This window comes from Felis catus, chromosome C1 (assembly GCF_018350175.1).
Source record: "Felis catus isolate Fca126 chromosome C1, F.catus_Fca126_mat1.0, whole genome shotgun sequence".
NCBI lineage: Eukaryota > Metazoa > Chordata > Mammalia > Carnivora > Felidae > Felis > Felis catus.
This window is the reverse complement of record NC_058375.1, coordinates 61920664-61948615: the sequence shown is the minus strand read 5'-3', so window position 1 is coordinate 61948615 and position 27952 is coordinate 61920664. Positions and strand designations below refer to the sequence as shown.

The window sequence follows — 27952 nt, the reverse complement described above, 5'->3', positions numbered from 1 at the left end:
TAGTTTCAGACAGCCATTTGATAGGAAGGTATATTAAACTTTGGCATCACAGAACTGCAAATGACTATTCAGACCAACTTTAAAGTGAATGCCAACGAATGGTAATTAGAATACATATCAATCATTAATGGCATTCACTAGGTGATGTTTAAACAATCATTTATAATAATGTGCATTAACTGGTATATTTGGCCCTTGCTATGCTTTTTGTACCAGAATTGTAGTAGCTCATGATCTTCATGTAATATTTGTCTCTCTGCTTGCAAAATTTTGGGAGACATCAGAGACAAGGTAATGGTGTTGCACACTGTGAAATGACATAGGGTTCTGTTTTTTCTAATTCCGAATGAAGTTCATAAGGGACGACTGTCTATTCATAAGACTGTAGACAGGTCTAATACTTTTTAGTTATACTACTCCTGAGTACATTATCTCTTTAAGAGAGAGAGAGAGGCAGAGAAAGAGAGAGAGCACATTTTATAATTCCAAGCATTCACTTGTTTGTGCCTTTGGGAAGAAAACTAAAGCCATTTTAAAAGAAATAACTTAGAGAGAGTTAGAAGCTTCTTGGTAAACAAAACTCTCTCCTGAAACATTCAGATGATTTAGTTAAGAATGAACTGGAACAACATCAATTGCATTTCCTTGAAATCAGAAATAAATTCCAAAATAACTAGGAAGGCTTTCTGAAGCAGTGTTTGGAGAAGTGTTTACAATCTGAAGAAAGGATAAGGTAGGATACAATAAATTCAACTACAAAAATAATACTCTCACCTGCACAAAGTGTATATGAAACTGTGACTTTCTGTGACAAATAAAACACTCCCCATCCCCTATACATTACATATTGTGTCATCCCAGACATGCTTTTCTATTTGCTATTCAAACAGCTGTCTACAGCTACAGATAATTGATTTGTCTCTTGATGACTTTAGAAACTACTGTATGAAGTATCACAGTGTAACAGCTTTTAAAAGAATTATTTGACTAAGTATAAAGTGTTTTACACTTGGGGGAGATGTCTGTGTATGTGTGGTGTATGTGTGTGTTGTATTCTCACACATATGCATTATACCTCCATGGGTTCTGGTGCCCATATTCTAAGTGTCATATAAAGCTATTCTTGAATTAATTTAATATTGATTTATTTGTATATGTAGCAACGTCTGGGCTTTAAATAGTAAGATATTCAGTTTATGCTTTATTTTCTGAATATATTTTTTGTGTCTTATGGGTGTAAGTCTGTTTTAGCAACACATGCAAGAGTCAAAAGGGAATAATTGTCCTTCTATATACAAGACTGCAGATTTGAAATAGATAATCAGGTGTGGGTCCTACTCATCTCATTTATTCATTGCCTGAATGGCTCTGTGGAAGCCACTGAATTACTTTAATCCTCAGTTTCCTTATTAATAAACTAAATCTAATGGTAACTAACAGGAGAGCCAAATGACAAATGCATGTGAATACCAAAGCACTAACAAATGTTAGCTAATATTTTTCATTTCTCATGGTTGAGAGAACATATGACTCATGTGCCCCTTGGATTTAAAGGGGAGAAAAGGGTTTAGTTCATTTTTGTAAACTGCTGACAGGATCTTAGGCCTTGCATAAAGCAGCATATGTACATGTATTGATAGATGGATAGGTCAGGGAGAAGTAGTGAGACTCAGGATAACTAGTATTTGCCTGTTTTTCAAAGCACAGTAAATCTAAATCTGAGTTCTCAAATTGCAATCAGCATGTCCAGGAATCCACAGCACATGTTCTCTTCTATTATTGAAGGAGACAGCTGCCTAGTCAATGTAAATTTTATTGTAAAATTGTTTAATAGAATTCACAATTATGGGAGGACAAACACACTTGAGACACTAATGGAGGTTCTGAATTTGATATGTGTAGACAAAGAGGGCTGTCAGACTTAGCATCACTTATTGTTGCACAGAGACAGGTGGGCAATGAAAGAAAGTGGCTACTAATGAAAGGGAACTCCCACTGATCCACTGCTACCATCTCTGCTAACCAAGAGTGAAAAACAGGAGTGAAATAAGCATCTAAATTTTTGGTATAATAAGTAGAGCTATCTGTATTTTATCCCATTGTTCTCATTGCACTTTCTACACCATTTGATACCCAGGATCCTTTACTGAAAGACTCCATAGTCCTAATTACTGTGATAGTACAATATCCTTGTTTTCTTCATTCCACTGTGACCAATGCATCTTTGTCCCTCAATGGGGCAGCAAGTCCTCAAGTCTCTATAGATAGGCTCAGTCCTGGCTATCTATTACACCCAATTTACAACTTTCAGCTATTATGGTTTAAAATATCACCTCTTCACATATAATTTTCAAAACCTTACATTAAACCCCAACTTCTCCATTGAATGCTAGTTGTATATTTCTAAATGATTAAGGAACATTTCCACTTGAAACTTTGGATGTCATCAGATCAACATGTTGGGACTAATTGAGTTCTCCTCCAAATTGATTCCTTTACCCAATCTTTTATCTCTCTCTGTTTAATCATCATATCATCACTCTGGAATCCATAGTAAATTCTTTGTTCAGAGAAATCCTCTTCAATACATTACTTATCAAAACTCCAATCATTCTCTTGCTCAAAAAGTCCCAATGGCTCCTTATTTCCTATTAGAAAAAAATCCTACTGGCTGTAAATGTCTTTAAAGAGCAGGGATTTATTTGTTTTATTTATCTCCTTATCCATTTAGTCATGTGTGTTGTACATCATAAACTACAATATATGCTTACTAAGTTGAAGGAAACTCCTTGGACTTTTATGCTCAGTTTCCTTAGTCTGGTCCATTCCTAACATCCAAAGGGACTTTTCACAACCTGTTTGTCATTACATTCACTCTCTCCTAAGTGTGTTCAGCTCATTCTTCTTACAGTTTCTGGACATGATTCCTCTTTTTTTTCTGTCAAGTTCTTACCACTCCTTAAAGTTCAGCCCAACTTCAAAACCCCTCTCATAAATCCTTCCCCAAATCTTTCAGTCTACATTGATTTCTATTCCCAGTGAACACGTAACACTTCTCATTTTGTGTTGTCATTCTTTGCTATGCAATTATCACATTTCTAATTGTTTCTAATTATCAAACTCACTCTGATCTTTGACTCTTTCCCCTTCCTTCCTTACAATTTTACTTTTGAATTGTTTATATAATTCTTCCTGTAGATTCATTTTTTAATGTTTATTTGTTTATCTTGAGAGAGAGAGAGAGAGAGGGAGCACATGCATGAGCACAAGTGGGAAGGGGCAGAGAGAGAGGGAGAGAGAGAGAATCCCAAGTAGGCTCCATGCTGCCAATGCAGAACCTGATGCGAAGCTCGAACCCATGACCTGTGAAATCATGACCTGAGCACAGAGCAAGAGTCAGATGCTTAACCTACTGAGCCACCCAGGTGCCCCTTCCTGTGTATTCATTTTGTATGTCCAGCTACACTATAATACCTTTAGAAGGAAAAAGTATGTCATACATGTTTTCTTCTATCATTCCCATATTCTAATGCTATGCTATGGAAAAAGTAGAGGCTAAAAATATTTATTAAATGAATGAATATGAGTACGGAAGAAAATACATTAATAGTAAGTATTTATTGCAATTAATAGCTTTGAAAACATAATTCAGAGAAAAAATTTTGTATTTTGAATATGAAACTTACAGGTTTTTAAATACCATTTTGTTTTATTATCTGACCTGTAACTTAATTCATCTATTAGATAAAAAGAGAATAAAGGTTAATGAATATACACCTGCTTTATGTACCATCAGTAATTGTCTACAAAAATCACAAAATATTATACAACAGCTAATGAAGTTGGAGAACCTATAAAGAAATGCAAGACAAGACTAGAGACATATTTGGAATTATTCTGGTAAAGTTTTCCCTAAGGCTAGTAGAATTATATTTCATTCTACACTATGATTTACATAAGTAAGAAAATAGATATTTCAATAGGAGAAGAAGAGACCAGGCTCTTAACCACCTTGCTTTTGACCCTGTTGTAATTCTATCCCTGACAAATGTAATCAGCTCAGCACTAGACAAAAAGGATTTTGTTTTGCAAAACATATTCTGCCATTTTCCCGGCATTAAGAGGCTGGATGTATCTCACTGGAACTTAATGTCTATCCCATAAAACTTCCACCCAGACTCCTTAAAGTTTACCTTCCATTTACTTTATTACTGGCCTCAGTCGGTTTCTTTTTTGGAAAAGATATTTAGGTGATTCTAATAAAATTTCCTTACTCATAAATAACACAGAATCACCTATAATTACAGTGAATCTCACCAAAAGATTTATTTTGGAGGGAAATAAGAAATAGTAAAGGGTGGAAATGTAAGCACGAAGGAAACGATTTTTCTCTCGATGAAATATGTCAATATTTATCGAGTGTAAGAGCCCCTTAAAGTGACACTCTTAAGGGAAGTAGATTACACCAACTTCATAAGTTTTATGTATTTTATATGATACGCAGCTCTATTTGTTCACAGTTGGCGTGCGTGTGTGTGTGTGTGTGTGTGTGTGTGTGAGTGTATTAGCAAGGAAAATACAATTTAACTTGCAATGTGACTAAAAGGGAGAAATAGATAACTGTTTAATAATAAAGGTACCATGGTTACCATAACTAATAGAGTGTGAAATTTTGAGAAAAATGACCAGGATTCCAGACATGGCTCTTTTTTTCAGTGGATTTGCAATATGTAAAGACAATTACTATACAAGAGTAGTGGTTTTATATCTATCAAATGGCACTGTTGCTAAAAATTGTTTCATGAGAATTTGTGAGTGAATTAAATAAGTAATACAAATGAAAGTGCTTTGTATGTATGAAATCAATATTTCAACAATTAAATCTAAGACATGACTCAGAATCCTTCCCATGGGCTTTAAAATACTTTGTGATCTGGTTTGTAAGCATCCACCTGATTTCTTTTTTTTTTTTTTATTTTTAAAAAAATTTTTTTTTCAACGTTTATTTATTTTTGGGACAGAGAGAGACAGAGCATGAACGGGGGAGGGGCAGAGAGAGAGGGAGACACAGAATCGGAAACAGGCTCCAGGCTCCGAGCCATCAGCCCAGAGCCTGACGCGGGGCTCGAACTCACGGACCGCGAGATCGTGACCTGGCTGAAGTCGGACGTTTAACCGACTGCGCCACCCAGGCGCCCCATATCCACCTGATTTCAATCTCCATCACTCTATCTCTAGCTCATACCACATAAACAACTTTGGCTCACTCATATCACACAGACACACCTGAGTCTTTTCTGTCATAGGGTCTTTGCATGTGCTATCATATATATTTTATATACAGTTTTACCATATAGTTTATTTTAAATGGTGCCCATTTCTCCACTCTGTTTTCATTTTACTTTGTTTTATTATTTTTCTAGTACTCACTAGTGATGTTATATATTTTGTTTCTTTTATTGTCTGTCTCATTTTCTACAACTAAATTCCAAGAAAATGGAATCTTGCCTGTCTTTCCTGCTACTCTCACCTCGGAGCTAGAACAGTATCTACAGCACAAATGATGCTTAATAAATCAACTAATACATAAGTGAATGAATGAATGATCTTTTACTGAGTATTTACTCTATATGAAGCAATCTGAAAAGTGCTTTATATGGATTGTCTAATCTAATCATTACAATAGGCCTATTACTATTTCTATTTTATAAATGAAGAAAACAGAGATATCATGACGTACAGTAACTTGCTTGAGGAAAACACAGCAAGTGATGGAAAATGAACTGCCTGACTCCAACATCTCTGCTCTTTTTTTTTGTTCCCGAAACCTATGCTCTTAATCACTGCTATATAGCCTGTGTGTACCCAGCCATCTTTATATTAATTGGTGTTTGATTACATTGTTACAAAACAGACTGAATTGACTATCAAAAGAACATTTATATAACTTAACTTGACCCTCCAAATAAATGATGTGTTCAATAGCTAAAAAATAAACCAGCTCCTAAAAGTCAGCCTTTAAAAACAGTTAAGAACAAGAATTAAAAGAGTCAGGTTTGTTACAGGTGACCAAGGTGAGACTTACCTCCAGGTGACCAGCAATTGTAGCAATATGTAGGGCAGTGAGGCCACCATACCCAACCTGCTGTATGTCAGCTCCACTGTGAAGCAGGGAAGTGATCAATTCTGCACTGTCCTGTAAGGAAACACATCTTTAGTGTTACTTTTCTACTAATAGCAGGTTTGGACACTGTGCAACAGGATATATTGATCCCTAACTGTCAGCCAGTTCAGGTGCTCAAAGAAAACCTAAGTGTGATTTCTGGCATAAGAGCACACGAGACAGCAGAGAGCAACTCTGAGATGGTTGAAATGTAGGACCAAATGACAGGGCTATTCAGTTACAATCAATCCTCTATCATTTGACCATGAAAGATAGAAAGGACACTACCTATGGTGAGGTTCTTGAAAACTCAACTCAATCTTACGTGTAGGTCACTCCAACAAATGTGCTTTCTCCAGCAACTGTGGTATTGGACTGACTGCAGGGGATTATTTCATGGTAATCAGTAATTGTTTCTTCTCTGCATATGTGTCATAGCACCTATACATAATTAATGACACATAGTGTCATGAGCCTACATATAATCAATCAGTAGTGTCTTTCTTAACTTGACTTATTTTAACAGTGAAAATGTTTGAAGTAGTATTTAGGCCTTTAAGTTAGAATAATTTGTGCAATGGCCAAAGGGGTCCTTACTTTCCTCATACTATTATTTGCACTGTATTTCTGTCTTTGGAGAGACAAGGAACTTTTTCACAATATTAATAGCAATTTACATTCATTGAATTTTTATTATGTAATTAACCTTTCAGATGCATTAACTTATTTAAACCTGGTATATGGTAAGACTTCAAAGATGGTTAATAAAACAATAAAAATAAAAAAAATATTTTCTAAAATTACCCTATGAAAAGTTACTATTTTATACCTTATTTTATAAGTCAGAACATTCAAAAGAGTGATATGGAGGGTCACGTATTCATAAAACTCCACAGCTGGAAAGGAATGCAAAGAAAGGTCTTCATGTTTCTTTCTTTTGAGTGAAAAGATTATTTCTCACTCGAAGCAAGAATTCAAACCACAACTTCTGTATAATATTTGACCCACCAACATCTCAAACATACTCTGTGGCAAGAAAGTCAAGTCTTCATGGGATAGGCCACTGCATTTACGCATAAAAGTATTATTTCAAATACTGTTGGTTAAGAAAATCCTCCCATTAAAAAAAAAAGTTCGATTTCTTAATCCTGTTATACATAACTGAAGGTCTAGGAGAAATTATAAAAAAGAGAAAAAACTTTGGTAAAGAATTCCAAACAGCAAAATTAATGTTATAGTTTCAAAATTCTCTACTCTGTACATCTGTTCTACTAAGTAAGTTAAAGATTTTGTGTTTCTTTACTGTTCCATTGGCTCCCTTTGTTCAGAATAGAGACTTAAGTTTTCTCCATTCTTTATTATTTTTTTTCCATTCTTTATTATTTTTAATGTTTATTTATTTTGAGAGAGAAAGAGGGGTAGAATCCCACATGAGTGAGCAGGGGAGGAGCAGAGAGAGAGGGAGAGACAGAATCCCAAGCAGGCTCGGTGCTGTCAGCACAGAGCCCGACACAGGGCTCCATCTCAGGAACTGTGAGATCATGACCTGAGCTGAAATCAAGAGTCAGACGTTCAATTGACTGAGCCACCCAGGTTCCTCTTCTCCATTCTTTTAAGCAAAACAAACAGAACAAAACAAATTTATTCCACTGAAGCTTATTCTTACAGTTATCTCTATCCTTGCTTCATTTTCCAAGCTTCTGAATAAAGTTATTGCTGCTCACTGTTGACAGCTCCGATCTCATTTCTTTAGTAATCCCTAGCCATGTATACACAAATCTTACATAATCCCAACTGAGTTCACTATACTCCTTACACATTGAATTCTGCTCTTTCTCACACCATTGGTTCTCCCTTTGTCCTTGCCTTATATTATCAAGAGAAATCACTATGCTAGTTTCTTCCACCTCAGACATAAGGACTCACCATGGTCCTGAATCACCTCCTCAAGTTTCAGAAGGTAACTTTGTTCACCAAATCCAATGTCAATCCTCCATCTCCTCTCTATAGTCAGATTATCTCTTTTTTCTTAAAATCCTTACCTCTTTTGCTGTCTTAAAACCATATATTCCTGATTTCTTTCTCTTTGCCTCTTCTTTATTTCTGTCTGCCTCCAAAAAGTGAGTTTAGGCCCAAGCTACTTTCTCATTCCAAATGCCACCTTTGGTAATTCTTACACAACCAGATAACTTTATCTTTAGTCCAGATCTTCTAAGTCCAAATTCTATGCATCCTGCCTATCAATAGCATCTCAAATTAAAAATTCAAAATTGCTCTTCTAAATACCATTCATAATTTCCCCAGTGTTATCTGTCATCTTCTAGTATTTCTTATTCATGTTAATGACATTTTCTTACTCCAAATGACTTTAAATCTCTTCCACTCAATCAGTTTCAGAATTCCTCTGGTTTTAACTTACTCGTACTTCCTATATTTCTTCTCATTTCTAACATCACCCTCCATTTTACAACCTTCTAACTAGTCTCCTTGATGAAGCCTTTTCCCACTGCAGCCCATTTTCCATATTGCTACCAAATAAATATTCTTACGCACAGTTTTTATGACATTATTCTCCTTTTCAATACACTTTTCATACACTTAACAAATATATATTGAGCATATATAGTATGTGAAACACTGTTATGAGCAGTGGAGACACTGCAGTAAGACAGTTAAATTTCTGCCTTCATGGAGCTTATATTTTTACTGTGTATATGTAAGAGTAGAGAGATAACACATAAAAAGTAATGTATGGAATGATACAGTACCAATGACTATGAGGGAAAACAGGCAAATGATAAAGGGGCTACTCTAAACTGAGTAATCAGGGAAAGCTTCATTGAGGTAAATGTGCACTTGAGATATGTAGTAAATACCAAAAAGGAGAAATCCAAGCCACAATTTCAAGGATGGCCACTAAAGGCCAGGGAGCAGCTAGTGTGAAACATATAATTTCTTAAGATGGAAATAAACTTAGTGTGTTTGAAGGTCAGTGTTGAAGAGAAGGTTTAAAAAAAAAAACAAGAAAGGAAAATAATGTTTGAGATGAGGTCAAAGCCACATGATCTCATAGAGTCTTGCAGACCAGGGTATTTGGTGTTCGAATTTTTCCCAAGTGCAATAGCTAACAGAATGACATGAGCTAGGGATGAATTAGGAAGAAGTAGTTTGGGGGAGAAATAAAATGTTTAATTTGTCACATGTTAAGTTTGAGACACTTACAACATAAGGTTAAGACTGTGGGTACTAGAATTACCTCCCTAGTTAGAATCCCAGCTCTGCCAATGACTGTGTCAATTGGGGCAAGTTACATAACCTCTTCACATGAAGTTCGTTGGTTTTCAATAAAGGGGACATTAACTGCATCTCCTGATGTGATACACATACAAACTGTGCATTCACAACTGCTGTGATAACACATTTAAAGTACTTAAAAGGTACCTGGAAAAATAATAACTCAATAAGCTTATCACCATTGGACATAGAAGACTGGAGCTCAGTTTGGTCCTCAGTGAAAGCTTCCAAATAAGCAAGTGATTTGACTCTATCATCTAACTTCTGTTTCTCCTTTCCCCTTGCCTCCTCCCCACAACTTCATTTCCTCTGATTCATTAGTTACCCACTGAAATAATCAAAGTAATAAAACAGGAAAACTCTAAAGCAGTACTGGAAACAGGAAATGTCTATGAGTTCTGCTTTCTCCAGGAATAAAAACAAAAAAAAAATCATGGGAATTAATTCCAACCTCATCAATAACTTTTAATTTTAAATGGTGAGGCTAAAGACAGGAGTAGTCTCTGAGGTAAATGAAAAATTAGAATGTTTTTCTCTGCAGATGGGTAGGCAATGCAGGAAGTGGAGAAGGTCTTTTTAAGCACAAAATCATTTTTTAAAGTAGAGGAAAAATATGATAAATTTAGGCAAATAAAGCGATTAAAAATACAATAAGATAAATGAAAAATTAGAGAAACATCTGTAATATGTAAAATTTACAAGTGGTTTGTGTATCTAATATATGAAGAACTCGTACAAATCAGCAGAAAGATGGATAGTCTTTAACTTGACAAATACGTATTAATGAATATCTACCTTTAGACAAGCACTGTACTAGACTATATTAAAATAGTTATATGTAAAAAATGGAATATATAAAATATTTATCAGGCAGATTCTAGTAATCTCAACTAATATTTTAAAGTTTTTTTTAAAAATTTTAACATTTTTATTTATTTTTGAGAGACAGAGACAGAGCATGAGTGGGAGAGGGGCAGAGAGAGAGGGAAACAGAATCCAAAGCAGGCTCCAGGCTCCGAGCTGTCAGCACCAAGTCCCACGCGGGGCTCGAACCCACAAACTGTAAGATCATGACCTGAGCTGAAGACAGACGCTCAACCGACTGAGCCACCCAGGCACCCCAATCTCAACTATTTTTATATATTTTTTCTTATTTAGCCGAAATTTGTGGAATGTAAGAGAAAGTATGTCATGATTTTTTTTTTTTCTGAGAGAGAGGGTTAAAGTGAGTGAGTGGCAGACAGAGAGAGAAAGAGAGGGAGGGAGGGGGAGAGAGAGAGAGAGAGAGAGAGAGAGAGAGAGAGAGAGAGAGAGAGAAATAGGGCTCACCCGGAGCAGGGCTTGAGATCACTTGATGTGGGACTCAAACTCACGAACTGTGAGATCATGACTTGAGCTGAAGTCAGATGCTTAATGACTGAGCCCAGGTGCCCTGTCATGATTTCTCCAGAACAGTCAAATGTTGAGTCAGTTCAAAGTACTAAATTATCCTTTCATATCTTGGTTGGATTTCTTAAGTTGATCTCTGATTGATCTAATTTTTTTTTTTTTTACCAAATGCGATAAAAATAGAAGTCTTCTCTTTCCAAGCTGTGCTAAAGAGAATGTAACAAAACATTCATTGCTACTTAAAATTTGCTTACTATGATTAAGTACCATGTAAAATGTTTTGACATAATCTCTTTCAAGTTTCACAAGTTACCTATGAGAAAAATAGAACTATCCCTACTATACCTGATAACAATCAGACTCAAAGAATTTGAATTGTAGAAACTTAGTTTGTAAGTGTTGGAGCTAGATACAAATTTGAGTCTGTTTGACTCCAAATTCCATGCTGCATGTTTGACGATCCATGGTGCCGATCTTTCCTTTGTTCCAATATCGAAGAGAGGATGATTTTTGCTGTATTTTGTTGCATTTAAGTGACAAGTCCCAAATATTTCTATCCTCCTCTACAGAAGTCTTAAGTTGTAATGGAAGAATTTTAAAATTCAGCAATATGGTACACAGCTCCCAGAAAAAAAATTCATACAAAATAAGAATATTAGGTAAATTTTAAATATGATAAAGCTGATCTTATTAATTGCTTGCTCTATGATACATAACAAGTATCTAATGGCAAATTTTTTAAAAGAATGACCCTTAAGCCTTGGATAGGGAATAGTCTTCTGGAGAATGGACAGGTTTTCCCTTATGCACTGTCTAGCCAAATTTACATCATTATTACTCAGTGGAACACAGAAGCATTCTGAAGTGTGGGGCAAATAAGCCTCTGTAATGCATTAATGTATATAATATTTATTTTTAAGAAAAAGAAAATCCACATGTGGTAGAGTAAGGCTTGGACAAAAAAATCTGTCCAGGAAATCCTTGAAAAAATAGGATTCAGGATACAATAGATCTACAAAGATTTAAGTAGATGGGTGAAAGCTTTTTGTAATGGTAGCAACTCCAACTTTGTATTATGCATAAAACTCTAACACAGCATCTAATATCTTGCCTGTTGTTAGCTTTGTGATTGTTACTATGGATAAAGCCAAAAATAAGTAACCATTAGTGTTAGAGAGCTCAGATTCTCTACCACCAAATTACATAAGTTAAATACACACACACACACACACACACACACACACACATTTGTTTTGTTTTGTTTTGCCAATCCTATTTCAGAATAAAAACTAAACTGTGAATTTTAATGTCTAAAATTTACTTTCTTCTGATTTGGAAATATATGTTCTCCAAGTTTTAAAACATGGCACACATTAATTTATGATCTTCCCGTATAGATGTGAAATTTGTGGCCCTTCCCCTTGAATCTGGGTGGGTTGTGACCAAAAGAGTGTGGTAGAAGTAAACTATGACCTCCAAGTCTAGGTCATAAAAAGCCACATTCCTTCCTCCTTATTTTCTGGAAAACTTGCTCTTGAAGCTGTTAGCTACCATGCAAGAAGTCTTACTAATTTGAAGCAGTCAGGCTATACTAGGTCCCAGGCCACATAGACAGAGAAGCTACATATCACATAAAGTCTTTCCAATCAAATGACCTAGCTAAAGCCAGACTTAGTCATTCTAGTCCAGGCACAACCAGATATATGAGGCCTTCAAAGGTTTCCAATTCCCTGGTTGATGAAGTACACCAGTCATTTATGTCTTCTCAGCTGAGGCCCTAAATACAGTGGAGAAGAATGAAGCCATCCCTCCTGTGTTTTGTCTGAATTTATGAACTGAGAATCCATGAGAATAATTAAATGATTGTTGTATTAGAGGACTAAGGTTGGGGTAATTTGTTATGCCTCAACAGATAACTAGAACATGTCATAATAGAAAATGTAGAAAGTAAAGGAATAAATAACAATTTATAACCTGTAGTACTACCATATAATCACTATTATCATTTATGTGTTTATTTCCTTCCATTCTTTTCCCTAGGTACAAACCTTCATGAAACTAAATAGAGCAAAGAATATCACAACAAAGTAAACTTGTGTTTGCATACTGACAGCTACTTCCTACATTTGGGACATGGTCCCCTAACTTCGTAGGTTATGGAGTGTTTTTCTATTCAGTGGCGATCATAATATCAATCTCATAGAGTTGTGAGGACTCAATAAAAAAATGTAATGCATTTTTGCATAATGCTTGACACATAATCTTTATTATTAATATGTATACAATCGAGCTCATACTACATATAGAGGTAAGTAATCTCCCTTTTTCATTTATTATAAAATCATGGATATTTCCCCTTGCATGGCAGATGCAGAAATATGTCACTCAGATCTCCCTTCAAGAAGAGTGTACTGGTAGTGTGTTTAGCTGAAAGCCTCCCTTAGCTAGCTCTTTCAGGATCCACTGTAGCAGTAGAGCCAAGAAGATCACTATCTTTCCAAGGTGGCCCCAGTCATGGACTGAGAAAGCTGATGGTAGAAGGACCTAGCCACTCTAGTGATACTCCTCTAATAGGCAATTTTTGCTCTGAGGTTCCCACTGGGGTGGCAAAGATTTTTAACAAGTCTAACTCTACTATCTTACCCAGACTAATTCTACTACCTTTCTTTCCTTTTCACAGGTGTCACTTCCAAATAAATCTCTTGCACTCCAAAATCCCTTTCAGAGCCTGGTTTTCAAGAACTCAAATGGCACACCATACCATAAAATATGTTTATTTAATGTACATTTAAATCAAAGCTGAACTGGGATTTGAACTTAATCTTCTGATTTTAAATAGTATGCTTTTCTCAATATGACATGTTACCCTCCACCCCCAACTAATCTACTCTCAATTTTTTGCCTTTCATGTATAAGCCCTGACCAAGTGCTCTTCACCTGTAAAAAGGGAATCTAATATCTGCTGTATCTATCTTATAGCATTGTAACAGGATCAAATTGTATAATGTATACATGAATGTCTATAAACTCAAGATGTTTACAAGTTTATATATTAATATTAAACGTATCACCTCAAAGACTGACCTTTGAGAACATTCACCTTACATCACAGTCCACTCTATTTCTAAATATATTTAATCATGAAATATCTCAATTTCTTCACCTGTAAGATGTAAGTTAGGCTAAATTGTTTTCTGTAACACCCTACCCAATGCAAATATTCAGATAGTCCCTGAAATGTCACATCAAGTTACAAGGAAGACCTGAACTGGGTTTGGAAAGAAGACTGGGTTTCTGGGTGTGAAAACAGGGGTATAGAAATAAATATTTTAATAATGTGCTTATTTAAGTATTTTTTTTGTATCAACACAATTTAGCCAGCCCAGTAATTATTATAGCCAGTTTGTGTTAGTAGGGAAAAAATTAATAAAGAAGTTTTGTAGACTTCAAATAATATTAAGGTTTACTTTAGGGCAAGGGACTATGCAGAGCTTCAGTATGAAATATATTTAGTTCCAAGCATTAAAGTTTAATGGACTAGAGCTGCCTCATGCGTCATAGACAGCTCCAGTGAAAGGATCCATTAATCAGTATAAAAATAACTGTTCATGAAAGTTCACACCTACATGCCTCTTGTTGAAATAATTCTGAATTTATCTTCACAAAAGATATCACTTATTAAAGGTATCAGTGTGGCAGAAGCACTTGACTTTGCTTGAAATTTTGAAAAAAAAAAAAGAAAAAAAGAGAAGGAACCCACTCTTAGATTGAGTACCTGTACTAAAGGTAATGTCTCCAAATTTGCTTTTGACCTATTTTTTTCTCATCACCTCTGCTGACCCTTCCACATCTGTTTTCTATAATGACTTCCTATGGGCTTCCTCCAGTTGGCTTTTGAATACACTTGTTCTCTTTTCAAATAATATAGTGATGATTTAATAGGGAGGAGCTAATCAAAATCTCTGGGAATTTGGGAGAATGCAAATACATGCTGTTTGAAAAAGCAAATTGAATATTATAATTTCTTTAATTTGTTTTCACTTATATTTTAATTATTTTAAATTAAAAAAAATCTAAGCAGGCAGTGAATGTCGAGTTTTCAAAAAAATTTTAAATGTATATTTATTTTTGAAAGGGAAAGAGACAGAGCACGAGCAGGGGAGGGGTAGAGAGAGAGGGACACACAGAATCTGAAGCAGGCTCCAGGCTCTGAACTGTCAGCACAGAGCCTGATGAGGGGCTCAAACTCACAAAATGTGAGATCATGACCTGAACTGAAGTTGGATGTTTACCCGACTGAGCCACCCAGGCACCCTCCCTTTGTTTTTTTTTTAAATTTTTTTAATGCTTATTTATTTTCGAAAAGGAGAGTGTTGATGTTTATTCAAAGGAACAAAACTTTAAAAAGATCAAAAACATTCTATTGTAGAAATCTTTCTGTGATTCTGGCATTCCTCAAGATACTGCCCAGTCTTTTGCCTTTTGAAAGAACAATCAATATTCATTGCCTACATTTTCCCAACTCCATTTATTTCCAATCCATTTTTGCACTTTCTATTCCCACAAATTCACTAATATATCCCTTAAAGAGATATATGACAATTTCCTAATTTCCACTTATAATGGCCAAAATAGAACCATATTTTGTCCAATGTCAACATAGTTCTTCCTCCTTTGGAGTGCTTTTCTTTTTCCTAGTCACCATAGAATTATAACTTACTAATTTATTTATGCAACATGTATTTATTGATGAATATACACCAGGAATTGTTCTAAGTATTTAGATTACAATGATAAGCAATTTAGATCCGGTCTCTGCCTTGGTGGTGCTCATAATTTTACCAGAGATTACAAACAGGCCACAAGTCAGGTGGTGGGGGGGTGCAGAGGGGAGGGATATATATGGTTTGGCCTGCATAACACAACTAAAAATTTGAAAGAATGGAAATTGCATATCAGGAAGCTTCATATAATTTCTGATTCTCTGAAATTTGGGGCAATACTGGGCTTACATTCCTAGTTGGCAATGATTACCTGGAGATGAATTACTACTCCCTTTACATGGAGCATAAATTCTCTAATTTTCCAAAGTCTCCACCACTTCTTGTGTCTCAGAAACATTGAGTGTTAGTTCCCATTTAACTTTGTCATATCACTATCATCTTAATTCATTTATGTTACGTGCATCATTCCTGCAAGCATGTAAGATTGTGACTCCTAAACTAGAGGAAGATGTAGAGAAATAACCAAGAAATGAAATACAGAATCGCTCACAATATGATAAGGTACAGGGTGCTTACAAGAGTCCATTGGAGGGACACCTAATCCAGACTTGGAAGGGGTCAGGGAAGATTCTCCAGGAAATAGTGCTAATATAAGAATTGAAGCATGTGTTAGTGTCTTCAGTTAATATCCTATCAATGTTTTACTGAGAATATGTTCATTTAGAGATTATGAAATATATTGGATTATTAAGAAGAAATATGAATATAAATATTAATGTATACTCTCATTTGTGGGTATAAATGTTTTCTGGTTCCTTAAAGTAAGAGTCAAGTATTAAACAGTGTTTAAAACTTGCAACTAACTATAAAGTTTAGTTAAGTATGCAAAAAATAAGATTCTTTTTTTTGTGGGTATGAATTTTGTTTCTTTTTTTTCCAAAGAAATTTATTATTATTATCTTGGCCAATTCCCATCTGGAGAAAATGCTCTCTTTAATGAAGAAACTATTCAATAAAATGTAACTTGGATTTAAAGAAATATCAGGGCACCTGCGTGTCTCAGTCAGTTAAGCATCCAACTTCAGCTCAGGTCCTGATCTCTGTCAGTGAGTTCAAGCCCCGCTATGGACTCTGTGCTGACAGCTCAGAGCCTGAAGCTTGATTCGGATTCTGTGTCTCCCTCTCTCTCTGTCCCTCCCCTGCTCGAGCTCTGTCTCTCTCTGTCTCTCAAAAACGAATAGACACTAAAAAAACCTTTTTTTTAAAATATCAATTAACTTTGTCCTCTAAATTAATGGTTTTCAACAGAGTGTGATTTTGTCCCCCAGGGGCAACGTCTGCAGACATTTTTGGTGTCACACTGGGGATGAGTGCAGTGGCTACCAGCAGCTAGAGACTAGAGGCCAGGAAAGCTGCTAAACATCTTACAAATGCACAGGACAGCCCCCACAACATGGAACAATCCAATCTAAAATAAGAATAGAACTAACACGGATAAAATCTTAAATATGTAAAGGATTCAGAAACTATGAAACACATGCTTTGTGACCTGGATTTTAGGATAGTTGAAAAAAATATCAATTTTGCAGTCAAATACACATGTTAAGGAAGAAAAAAACATTGGAAAAAAAAGATTCAACAGTTTCCAGGCTATACATCACCATGAATAGAAAACACAGAGCTTTCTGTCAGGCATTGTTTTGTGGTAATAAGAACCTAGGTCTAGTAAGCCAAACTGTCATAGGTTGAATTAAATACCCCCCTCCTATGCCCTTCCTCTTTGTAATAAATATTTAAATGACTTCTTCTGAATGACTGGAAAGAGATCTTGCTAGAAATCTGTAGGATGGAATAAATGACCATTCAACACCTGCTTTCATCACATAAAATGCTTTTTAAAAAGTTGACTAATCAAAATGCTATTTTTCTTTCACTTGAGAAATTTTAAGTGGTTTGCCTGTGTGAAGGAAAGATATATGTGAGGTTAATTAGAAGGTATAATATGGTTTTGTTCATTAAAATTCTTATTTAAGATCTTTGAAACCATAGAAATCTCAAGATTTCCCCCAGAGTCTTATGTTTCATTTTAGGACTACAACCTAGATACCATTTAAAGAAGTATGCCCCATTTATTTTTATTTATTTCTTTTTTTAATATTTATATCATTTATTGTGCACTGGAGAATTTTATACAGGTTTTTTTTCACATTCTTTTTTTTAAATATAATTTATTGTCAAATTGGTTTCCATACAATACCCAGTGCTCATCCCAACAAGTGCCCTCCTCAATGCCATCACCCACTTTCCCCTCTCCCCCAGCCCCCATCAACCCTCAGTTTGTTATCTGTATTTAAGAGTTTCTTATGGTTTGCCTTCCTCCCTCTCTGTTTGTAACTTTTTTCCCCTTTCCCTCCCCCATGGTCTAGGTCACTCATCATCAGGGAAATAGAAATCAAAGCCACACTGAGATACCACCTCAGGCCTGTCAGAGTGGCTAAAATGAACAAATCAGGAGCCTATAGATGCTGGCAATGATGTGGAGAAATGGGAACCCTCTTGCACTGTTGGTGGGAATGCAAACTGGTGCAGCCGCTCTGGAAAACAGTGTAAAGCTTCCTCAAAAAATTAAAAATGGAACTACCTTATGACCCAGCAATAGCATCGCTAGGAATTTACCCAAAGTATGCTCCATTTAAAGTGGGACGCAAATATGACCGGTATCTAGTGAGAAATTAATATGTAAAAAAATTTAGAAATTCTATTTATCTTTATTTGTAAATAAAGATAATTAAATTTTTACTAATATTGAACATGAAAATTTATATTGGTGGTCTCAGCTCTCAGCTCATACATCAGTGAGCCATGTGTCACATACAATACCCAAAGTTAATAAATAAATACTTATAATTCCAAATGTAGATAAGCTGAGAGTTGCTCCTCACTTTTTTTTAGCAATTAGTACATAATGATGCATTATAGCTATGTGAGCTAAATTAAGTAGATTTATAGATTTTAATATCTAATTTTATCTGAATTTATCCTTAAAAAATTAGGAGGCTATCTTTAAAAGATTCCTGTGAAGCCATCACAGATGATATGTATGTTATTAATATAAGAAGAAGGGAAGGAAAATGGCAGAGCTGGCACTTTTCTTTCTAAAAATCTGAGCTTTTTGTACACCAAATTTCCAGGCAAAATTAATGACAATCTAATCATATTTGAAAACAAATATGTCAAAATATTTTGATATTATCAAAAAGGATATATGAAATATGGATTTACACCCACAAATTTATGATTTTTGTTCATAATTTTAATTTAAAAACAAATATATGCATTTGAGGATGCTAATTTTATATGGATTATGATAAAAAAAAGTTTGGAGTTCATTGATATAAGTACAGATTTCACTACTTTGATGTTTTTAGGATTACATATTCTCATCTCTTTAGAATCTAATAATCTAAAAGACACGATCCTTTTTGTTTTTCTGTACAAAATGGCAGAACATTAGGTTTTCAAAAAACGTTTGTTTGAAGCGGAAGTTCAACGAAGTTAATTTTTATTGAGTACTTACTGTGTGCTATGTGTTTTGCTGAATATTACATATGGTTTGTCTTTCTAAAACTATAAACCACCCAATGAAATAGGTAATTCTATTTCCTCCATTTCAAGACTAAGGAGAGAATAATTTGTCTAAAGATACACAGCTAACAAGTCTCAGAACTGAGATGTGGAAACAAATAGTCTAGCTTCTAAGCTGACCATCTTTCTTAAAGTACATTACATCAATCAAGTATTTTTTGTGCTCGTGTTTGGATACTCATCATTAATATCTCATGGGTATTTATAAAGGATCTTTTATAGGTCCTTACACACTGAGGAATTAAAGAAAAAGACTATCTTAATGCTCAAAGTTCACAGACCAATATGTGAAATATCCAAACAAATAATTATAAGTGCTGTAATATAAAACAATGTGAATTTGTAATTGAAACCCAAAAGACAGTACAATAAAATCTGCTTGGGAGTTCAAGAAAGCTCAAAGAGGCTCAATTTATCTGGATTTTAAATAAGTAATAATTTCCTATTAGGAAAAGAAATAAACATACATTTAAGCAGAAGAAATAATAAGGATAAAAACATTGGAGTATGAAAAACCCTTGTCCTAAAGAATAAAGTAATCTAGAACAGTGTTTTTCAAACTTTAGCCTGCAAACCTGTCAGCCAGAATTAAAAATGAACAAACAAACAGACAAACAAACATTCTGGATGGTTAGGGGTGGGATAGGAAGTGACATTCTGCATTTCTAAAAATCTCTCATTGAAGCAGGTACTGCTGGTCTTACCACAATTTGATTTGCAAGACTTGAACAATGATCTTCATCAGGTAGCCTTACATTGCTTACATCAAAATTGCCTAGGCCATTTGTTAAAATTTTAGATTCCCAGTATATTCTACATATATCAAATTTGATTGAGGTGAGATGGAAAAAGATATATCCATTTTAAACATGTAGTTACCATATAATTCTTATGCATATTAAATTTAAAAATCATTAGAGTTGGGTGAATAGAAAAAGTCTGCAGGAAAAAGTCTGAAAAGTGATTCCAGGAAACATTATGAATTAAGGGATTTTGAATCTCTTATTTAAAAGCTTGAATTTTATTATCCAGGTAATAGATGACAAAGGTAAGTTTTAAACAGAATATTGACATTATAGATGTGTGTCTTTTGCAGATCATTTTGGAAGTAATCTAAGAATAGATGGGGGTATGATTGGATAACTTGCATAGATTTTCCCTACTGGCAAGTCAAAGAAACCCATAAAATGTAACAAAACGTATGACAATATGAAGAACACGAACAAAGAACTGTGATCTTCGGACAAACGGAAAGATACAAAGGAAACCTCCACAATATTCCATGATTGCTGTGGCTTTCTGCCTGAGATTATTTCCCTGTCACAGAAGATAAAGTGGAAGGGCAATCATAATGAATTGACAATGGAGATGAAATTTCTGGGATTATAAAATGACTGTAATTTGTCAAGCAGGGTAACCGAGCAGCAGAAGAAGCTTCACAGACAGAGAACTGCAGATATCTGCATTGAGATTCACTGCAAGTTTTTGAGTTGGGCCGCACAGGAACAGAGAAAAACTCTATAGTAGATAAAATCAGCTGATTTATGGCTGAAAGGTGAGTGGTAATGATGGAAGAGGTCATGCAATAATAGAAGATTTTGGAGTATCAGAAGGCAGAATGGAGACTTTACTGAGTGACTTGGGCATTCAAGATATCAAAAGCTAAGAACCATATTCAGGAATGAGGACCACATCCTGGAGCAAGAAGTATGCCATTAAGCTTAGTTTGAAACTCAAATAGACCCATCCTAACAACAAATCAAATCAAGATTGAGTAGGTGAAATGAATCCACCAAAAATGTAACTGCCTTCCAGAAACAAAACAAAAGAAAAATTCAACAACCTTTAATGTTTTTTTCTTTTTGAGAGAGAGAGCACGAGCAGGGGAAGGGCAGAGAGACCTGGGAACAGAGGATCTGAAGCAGCCTCTCTGCTGACAGCCCAGAGCTTGATGCATGGCTTGAACTCAGGAACTGTAAGATCATAACCTGAGCCAAAGTTGATGATTAACCAACTGAGTCACCCAGGCGCCCCAAAACTCAACACCCTTTAAAGGAAGATAACATGATGATTTACTAAAACAAATAATATATAATGTCTAACATGCAATAAAAAATTAATAAATAGTGAAGAAACTGGAAAATGTAATATTCAGCCAAGAGAAAAGTGTCCACTAGATATAAACATTGAGGTAATCCAGGTGTTAGAAACAACAGATAAGGCATTTAAAAAGCAGTCATTGTTGTGCCTGGGTGCCTCAGTTGGTTAAGTGTTCGGCTTCAGCTCAGGTCATTATCTCACAGTTTGTGTGTTTGAGCCCCACATTGGGCCCTGTGGTGACAGTTTGGAGCCTGGAGCCTGCTTCTGATTCTGTGTCTCGCTCTCTCTCTCTCTCTCTCTCTGCCCTTCCAGTGCCCATGCTCTGTCTCTCTCTCTCAAAAATAAATAAACATGGGGCACCTGGGTGGCTCAGTTGGTTAAGCGTCCAACTTCAGCTCAGGTCATGATCTTGCAGCTGGTGAGTTCGAGCCCCTCGTCAGGCTCTGTGCTGACAGCTCAGAGCCTGGAGCCTGCTTCAGATTCTGTGACTCCTTCTCTCTCTGCCCTTCCACCTCTCACACTCTGTCTCTCTCTGTCTTTCTCTCAAAAATGAATAAACATTAAAAAAACATTTATAAATAAATAAATAAACAAACAAACAAATAAACATTAAAAAACTTAAGTCATTAATCATAGCTTCCAGAATTTAAAGGAAAATAAAGAAAAATAAAAGAAACAGATGAGTAATCATAAAAGCAAAATTGAGATTATATTTAAAAATCAAAGGAAATCCTAGAACTGAAAAGTATGGTATCTGAAATGAATAATTCTTAGATTAACATCAGATGGGAGATGGCAGAGTGATAGTCTTTGAACTTGAATTCAGGTAAATAGAAATAATCAAATTTTAAAAACAGAGAAAAAAAGAGAGAAGAAAATGAATAGAGACTCAGTAACATATGGAAGATTATCAAACATTCTAACATACATATATGAAAAAACAATAATCAAAATTCATGAATTTGATAAAAACATAAACTTATGGATTTAAGAAGCTCAGTGAACTCTAAAAAGCATTATACAGAGACAATCATACATAATATTATTATAACCAATCTGCTGAAAGCTAGATATTTTCTCTCATTTTCTTTAAAATATATGAAGTGTTTATCATGAAAATTCTGACAGTATATTCATATATAGAAATAATGTACATGGAAACAATACTATAAAGAATGAAGATAAAGTGGAACTATAATATGGAAGGTGCTTACATTTAAAGTGATATAGGCCAATATTAACAGACAATGCACATGTTTGTTCAAGATCCATAGTGTAATCACTAGAGTAATCAGTTAAAAAATAATGCATAAAAGTTTTTCTCTTTAAATGCCACTGCTAAGAAAATGAAATGCAAGCCACGGACTGGAGAAAAGTTTTGCAAAATGTACATCCAACAAAAAAACCCATATCTAAAATATATAAAGATATCCTCTTACAATTTAAGAAAACAATAAACCAAATTTAAAAATGGAATTAAGATTTGAACAGACACTACATCAAAAAAAAATGGTGACAAACTAGCACATAAAAATCTATTCAACTTCCTTAGCCATTAGGGAAATGTAAATTAATCCTGAAATATTAATATACATCCAATAGAATCACTAAAATAAAAAATATTGATAAGTGTTGGCAAGAGTGTGTAACATAACAACTAGAATCTCACACATTGCTGATGGGAATAGAAGATGATACAGCTAATTTGGTAAAGATCTTGGCATCATTATGATATGACCCATCAATTCCATTCCTACATATTGCCCAAGAGAAATAAAAATGTATGTTCAAACGAAGATCTGTACATGAATGTTAATAGCAGCTTTATAACAGTCAAAATCTGGAAATAACCCTTATATCCGTAACAGATGAATTGTTAAACAAATGGTGGTATATCCATAGAATGGAATACAACTACAAATTAAAAGAAGTGAATTACTAAACACACAACAATAGCACTCTGCTAAGTGATAGAAACCATATATAAAAGAAAATATACTAAATGGATTGCATTTATGTAAAATTCTAGAAAGGGAAAAATTATAGTGAAAGAAAACATAGTATTTACAGAGGCCAGGGGGCTAGGGCAGGGAATTAACCACAAAAAGGTATGAAGGAACTCTTTTACATGATAGAAAAGTCCTATGTCATAACTGTGATGATAGTACATGACTCTATACATTTTTAAAACTCATCAAATTGTCCACTTAAAATTGTGAAATTATTGTCCATAAATAATATATCAATAAATTTAATCCCTATTAAAAAAATAAACTAAGCAGAAACAAAGGAAAAATAAACCAAAAAAGTCAGAGGAGTGCTAACTATACATATGGAATTAAAAAATAAAACATCTGCTCCATTATTATCAATAAAAGCAGAGTTGCCCTGCTGGTAAAAACTACCCAAGTCTGAGGCAGGCCCAGCATGCCAGGGTGTATACTTGAAAAAGCTGCTGATATGACCAATAAAAAGTGTGAAAATCAAATTATTCATTTTGTGAGTGTTAAGAAAAAATTCAGTTCATTTGCAATATTTATAAACATCCAAATAAGTACATATAAATACATAACTATTCTGTATGCACCAAAATATTAGATCAAGAAAGGAAAGGAAAGAAAAGGAAACAAAGGAAAGGAAATCTCTTTTAGATAAAAGGAGATTACAGAGACAAGAAAAGTAAAAATGAATGATTCTGGAATCAATCCTAAACAAGAAAAAAAATAAACAGCTTTTTATAAATGATGCTAATAGGATAATTAACCAAATTTGACTTTGGACAATAGATTAAATAATGGCATTGCATCAATGTTAAATTTTCTGATTTTGATCATTGTATTATGATTATGTAAGTGTATTTTCTTTTTCTTAGGTAGGGCAGAGTGGATAGTTAGAACTAGATTTAATGCAATGGTTTCTGTGTTTTAAGGGAAATTATAAATTTAATTTGTTTTTGCCCTTGTTAAAGAATGAGTAATCATGTACTCTACTATGGCCTTTTTAAAAACGTTGCCTACTCTGTGTCCTAAGATTCTAAATTTCTTTAAACTTGCTACAAGAAAGCTAGTCCATATATCCTTCTGTAAAATATATGAAAACAGAAGAAATAGAGGGAATCCTAAAAATGGAAATTTAGTTTGATAAAAAGAATTGGAAGAAATAGATTCTGTAAAGATTGTAGCACTAAATCATTGAGAATGCATTTCTGTGGTTGTGTCATGCTAAGTGTTAGGAAAACAAACTAATGCAAAAAGGAATCTCCCAGTCAGATTCAGGATTCATGGTTTTGCATACTGCCCTAACTCTCCATCATTCCCTTCCTATTCCTTGGAGGTCTTCTACTTTCACCTCCTGCTAGTCAGCAGAAAAGCCAGCATCAGACACTGTTTTCCTACCTCCTGAACTCAGCCTCAATACAAGTTTCACAGGAAACTTGGTATTCAATTCCTCCTTAAACCTGCACAGTTATGTGCAGTTATCACATAACTGATGCTTTCTCCCAGAAAAAAAAAATTGACTGGGCATTGACTGGGGGTAGAAAAGGGTATGCATTAGAGCATTTGCACTATGAATCACAGGAATATGTGAATCTGAATCATGGCAAACTATGGCTCTCTTCCCCCAGTGATGAACTCCAAAGGTTGAAGGAGAGAATGTAGTGCAAAGTGATCCTGGTACGAGCAAACAGCTGCCTACCCCCCATACCTGCACATACAAAATTGAAATAAAATCCTGTCACAGATTCACATGAAATTGAGAAAGAACAAAATATGCAATATAACAATGAGAGTCTGAAAGTGTGAGCCAACTGCACTTGATTCTAATCATTACTCTGACATTTACTAGATATCTAATTTTAACCTTCAATTTCCTTTTTCTATAAAATAAACCCTATTATGCATCTCACTAAGTTATATTAATAAAGAAATAATGCATATAAAACCTAGTGTGATAGTTAACTCGTAAGTGCAGAGTAAGTAGAAACTCATTACGATTAGAGAATATATTTTATATATTCTAATTTATTTTTTTTAATGTTTACTCATTTTTGAAAGACAGAGAGAGACAGAGCACAAGCATGGGTGGGGGCAGAGAGAGGGGGGACACAGAATCTGAAGCAGGTTCCAGGCTCCGAGCTATCAGCACAGAGCCCGACATGGGGCTCGAACGCACGAACTGTGAGATCATTACCTGAGCTGAAGTCGGACGCCCAACTGAGTGAGCCACCCAGGCGCCTCCAACTTTTTAAATTTTTAATTTATTTTTTAATATTTTATATATTCTATAAATTTATATTTATGACAATCTCAAGGATCTATCCCAATATGGAGTATCCTAGTTTTTCCAATCCATTTTTACATTTACTTTCTGATGAGGTACTGAGATTAGCTTGGAAACAGGGACTGGAAACAAACTAAAACAAAAGTAGGAGATATAAAAGAAGGAGACTAAAGGGAAATCTAGAGACATTTTTAATATCTGGAGATATTTTTAATAATGTGAAGAAAAAGAAATGTAGCTTCAATGTGCTGCTTTTATCCTCAAATACATCCTCTTCTGCATGGAAGCAGCTTGGTCTCCTGGTCAGAAGCTCTGGCAAGGGGACCAGACTGCCAGGTCTTAAATCCTGGCTAACCCACTGACCATGTAATCTTGGGGACAATAATAGTACTCACGCACAGGTTTGCTATGAGAATTAAATCAACATGGAAAGCATTGAAAAGAGTATGTGTCTGGTATATAGATGATACCTGTTAAATATAGAGAAAGAACTTCATCTAGTAATATAATAATGCTCTGGTTCCTCTGAACGTTTCACACGATTGTCAATTTGCAAAAAAAAAAAAAAAAAAAAAAAAAAAAAAGTATGGAAGAAGAAGGAAAGGAGAAGGAGAAAAAGAAGAAGGAGTTGGAGGAGAAAGAAGAGGAATAGGAAGGAGAAGGGGAGAAAGGAGGAAGGGGAGGAGGAGGAGGAAGAAGAAGAAGAAGAAAGACAGCAGCAGCAGCCTGAAGATACATTATCATCCTTGGTTCTAATACAGTATTGTGGGAACAAAGATATTATACCTTGTAAACTGCCAAGTGCAAGGCTGTAAATCCGTTTCTTGTCAGTCGAGATGGACGAAGCCCTTTTAACATAAGGGTTCTAATATGTGACTTGTTGCCTGAATGAGAAGAGTGAAAGAAACTTATGTTGTTGTGGGGATAGACCAAGTGACTTTAAAATATCTTTTTGACTTAATGATAAATTCACACTGATGTATGAAAATGTCAGACTGCTGTTCTACAAGTAATTTGTAAAGTTTTCTATTAATTGACAGCCTTCCTTAGTAGTGAACATTGTATTACACTTATAAAACTTTATATCAATGCTGTTTACTTTAGTGCATTTGTGTTATATTTTTCTATAGTGCTTTCATCATTAGTTGGTTTTAAAGCATTAAAAAAAGGGAAAAAAATCTTAATAAATTATTAGTGAAAAGGCTTAGATAGAAATCGAGTTGCCCAGGATACCTCAGAACATCATTAGCAGAACTTATTTAGATTAGAGATATCTGGAAGAAATGATGAAGGTTGGGGAAAGTATGTTTAAATTTGGGAGGAAAATCTGTTAAGTAGAGTATGCTTAATTTGTTTGGGAGGAATGGTTAAGGAATAGGATTAGAGTTGATATTTCTACATTAGTGTTTTATTTAAAAACCCAAGTTCAATGAATACTAGTTTGGATTAACAAAATAAATACTAACCATTCATTAATTCAATAAATTTATTAGGTACCTACCAAATGCCAGTCTCCATGCTAGGTGCTTGGAATACATTAATGAACAAAGCAGAACAAAATATGAGCCAAATTTAACTCTAAATCTTCACTTTGATCAATCTTCACTTTGAGATTTTATGTTTGGCATTTATCTTACCTTCCACATATCTTACTGTAGATTGTAAAGCAATTGCATGATGATATTTTAGGGAATGCTTTAAGTGCTTCTGAAATTAACCTAATCTCTGACTGGCAAACCCAATGCTGAAAAATGCTTTTTTTGATTTCCAAGCAAACTAAGTGACTTGGTTCAGGGTACAAACACAATAAAACTTAAATTCAGAGCTAAATCAACTGGAACATCTGCCTGGTAGTTACTGTTTCACCTGAAGGTTATCAGAGTTGTAGGGATAAAGCAAAAAAGAAAATTGAGTATGAATAGAATCCTCCTGTAGACTATAAAGCAGCTCAAATCATTGACCATCTTTACATATAACGAGTTTATAAAGTATTGAGTTTCAAGCGCTCACCTCCACAAATGCAGCATAAATGAAGAAGAGACAGCCCATTTTCTGTGCGGTAATTTAAGTTGACTTTACTGAAGGCATCATCGGAGCTGAAAAAGAATTTTTTCATATGATCAAAAATTTCACCTTTTAGTTTATTATTTTTTACTGGAAAAAATATAAAAGGGACTACTATTACTATAAATTAAAAAATACGTCTTTTGTGGGATTTCATTGTACCTAGAAAAATAATTTTGAATATACATCTATATGAAGAAAACCTACGTCAAGAGAAAATAATATGGAAGTTTGAGAGCCCAGGTTCAAATTAAGGACTCTTATGCATTTTGTTTTCTATGTATAATTTGAA

At 34.6% G+C, this 27952-nt stretch overlaps 1 protein-coding gene across 5 annotated transcripts in view; it reads right to left on the bottom strand.

Annotated features, from left to right (window-relative positions):
- The window catches only part of LOC101085560 (serine/threonine-protein kinase TNNI3K), a 285312-nt gene that overhangs the window by 246293 nt on the left and 11067 nt on the right, over positions 1-27952 (bottom strand). For all 5 annotated transcript variants that reach the window (XM_045036011.1, XM_045036012.1, XM_045036010.1 and 2 more), the window contains exons 3-5: positions 27607-27692; positions 26383-26480; positions 6086-6196 (exon numbers count right to left, since the gene is read on the bottom strand). In XM_045036011.1, the coding sequence (XP_044891946.1) occupies positions 6086-6196; positions 26383-26480; positions 27607-27692 (295 nt within the window). The remainder of the gene's footprint in view (positions 1-6085; positions 6197-26382; positions 26481-27606; positions 27693-27952) is intronic.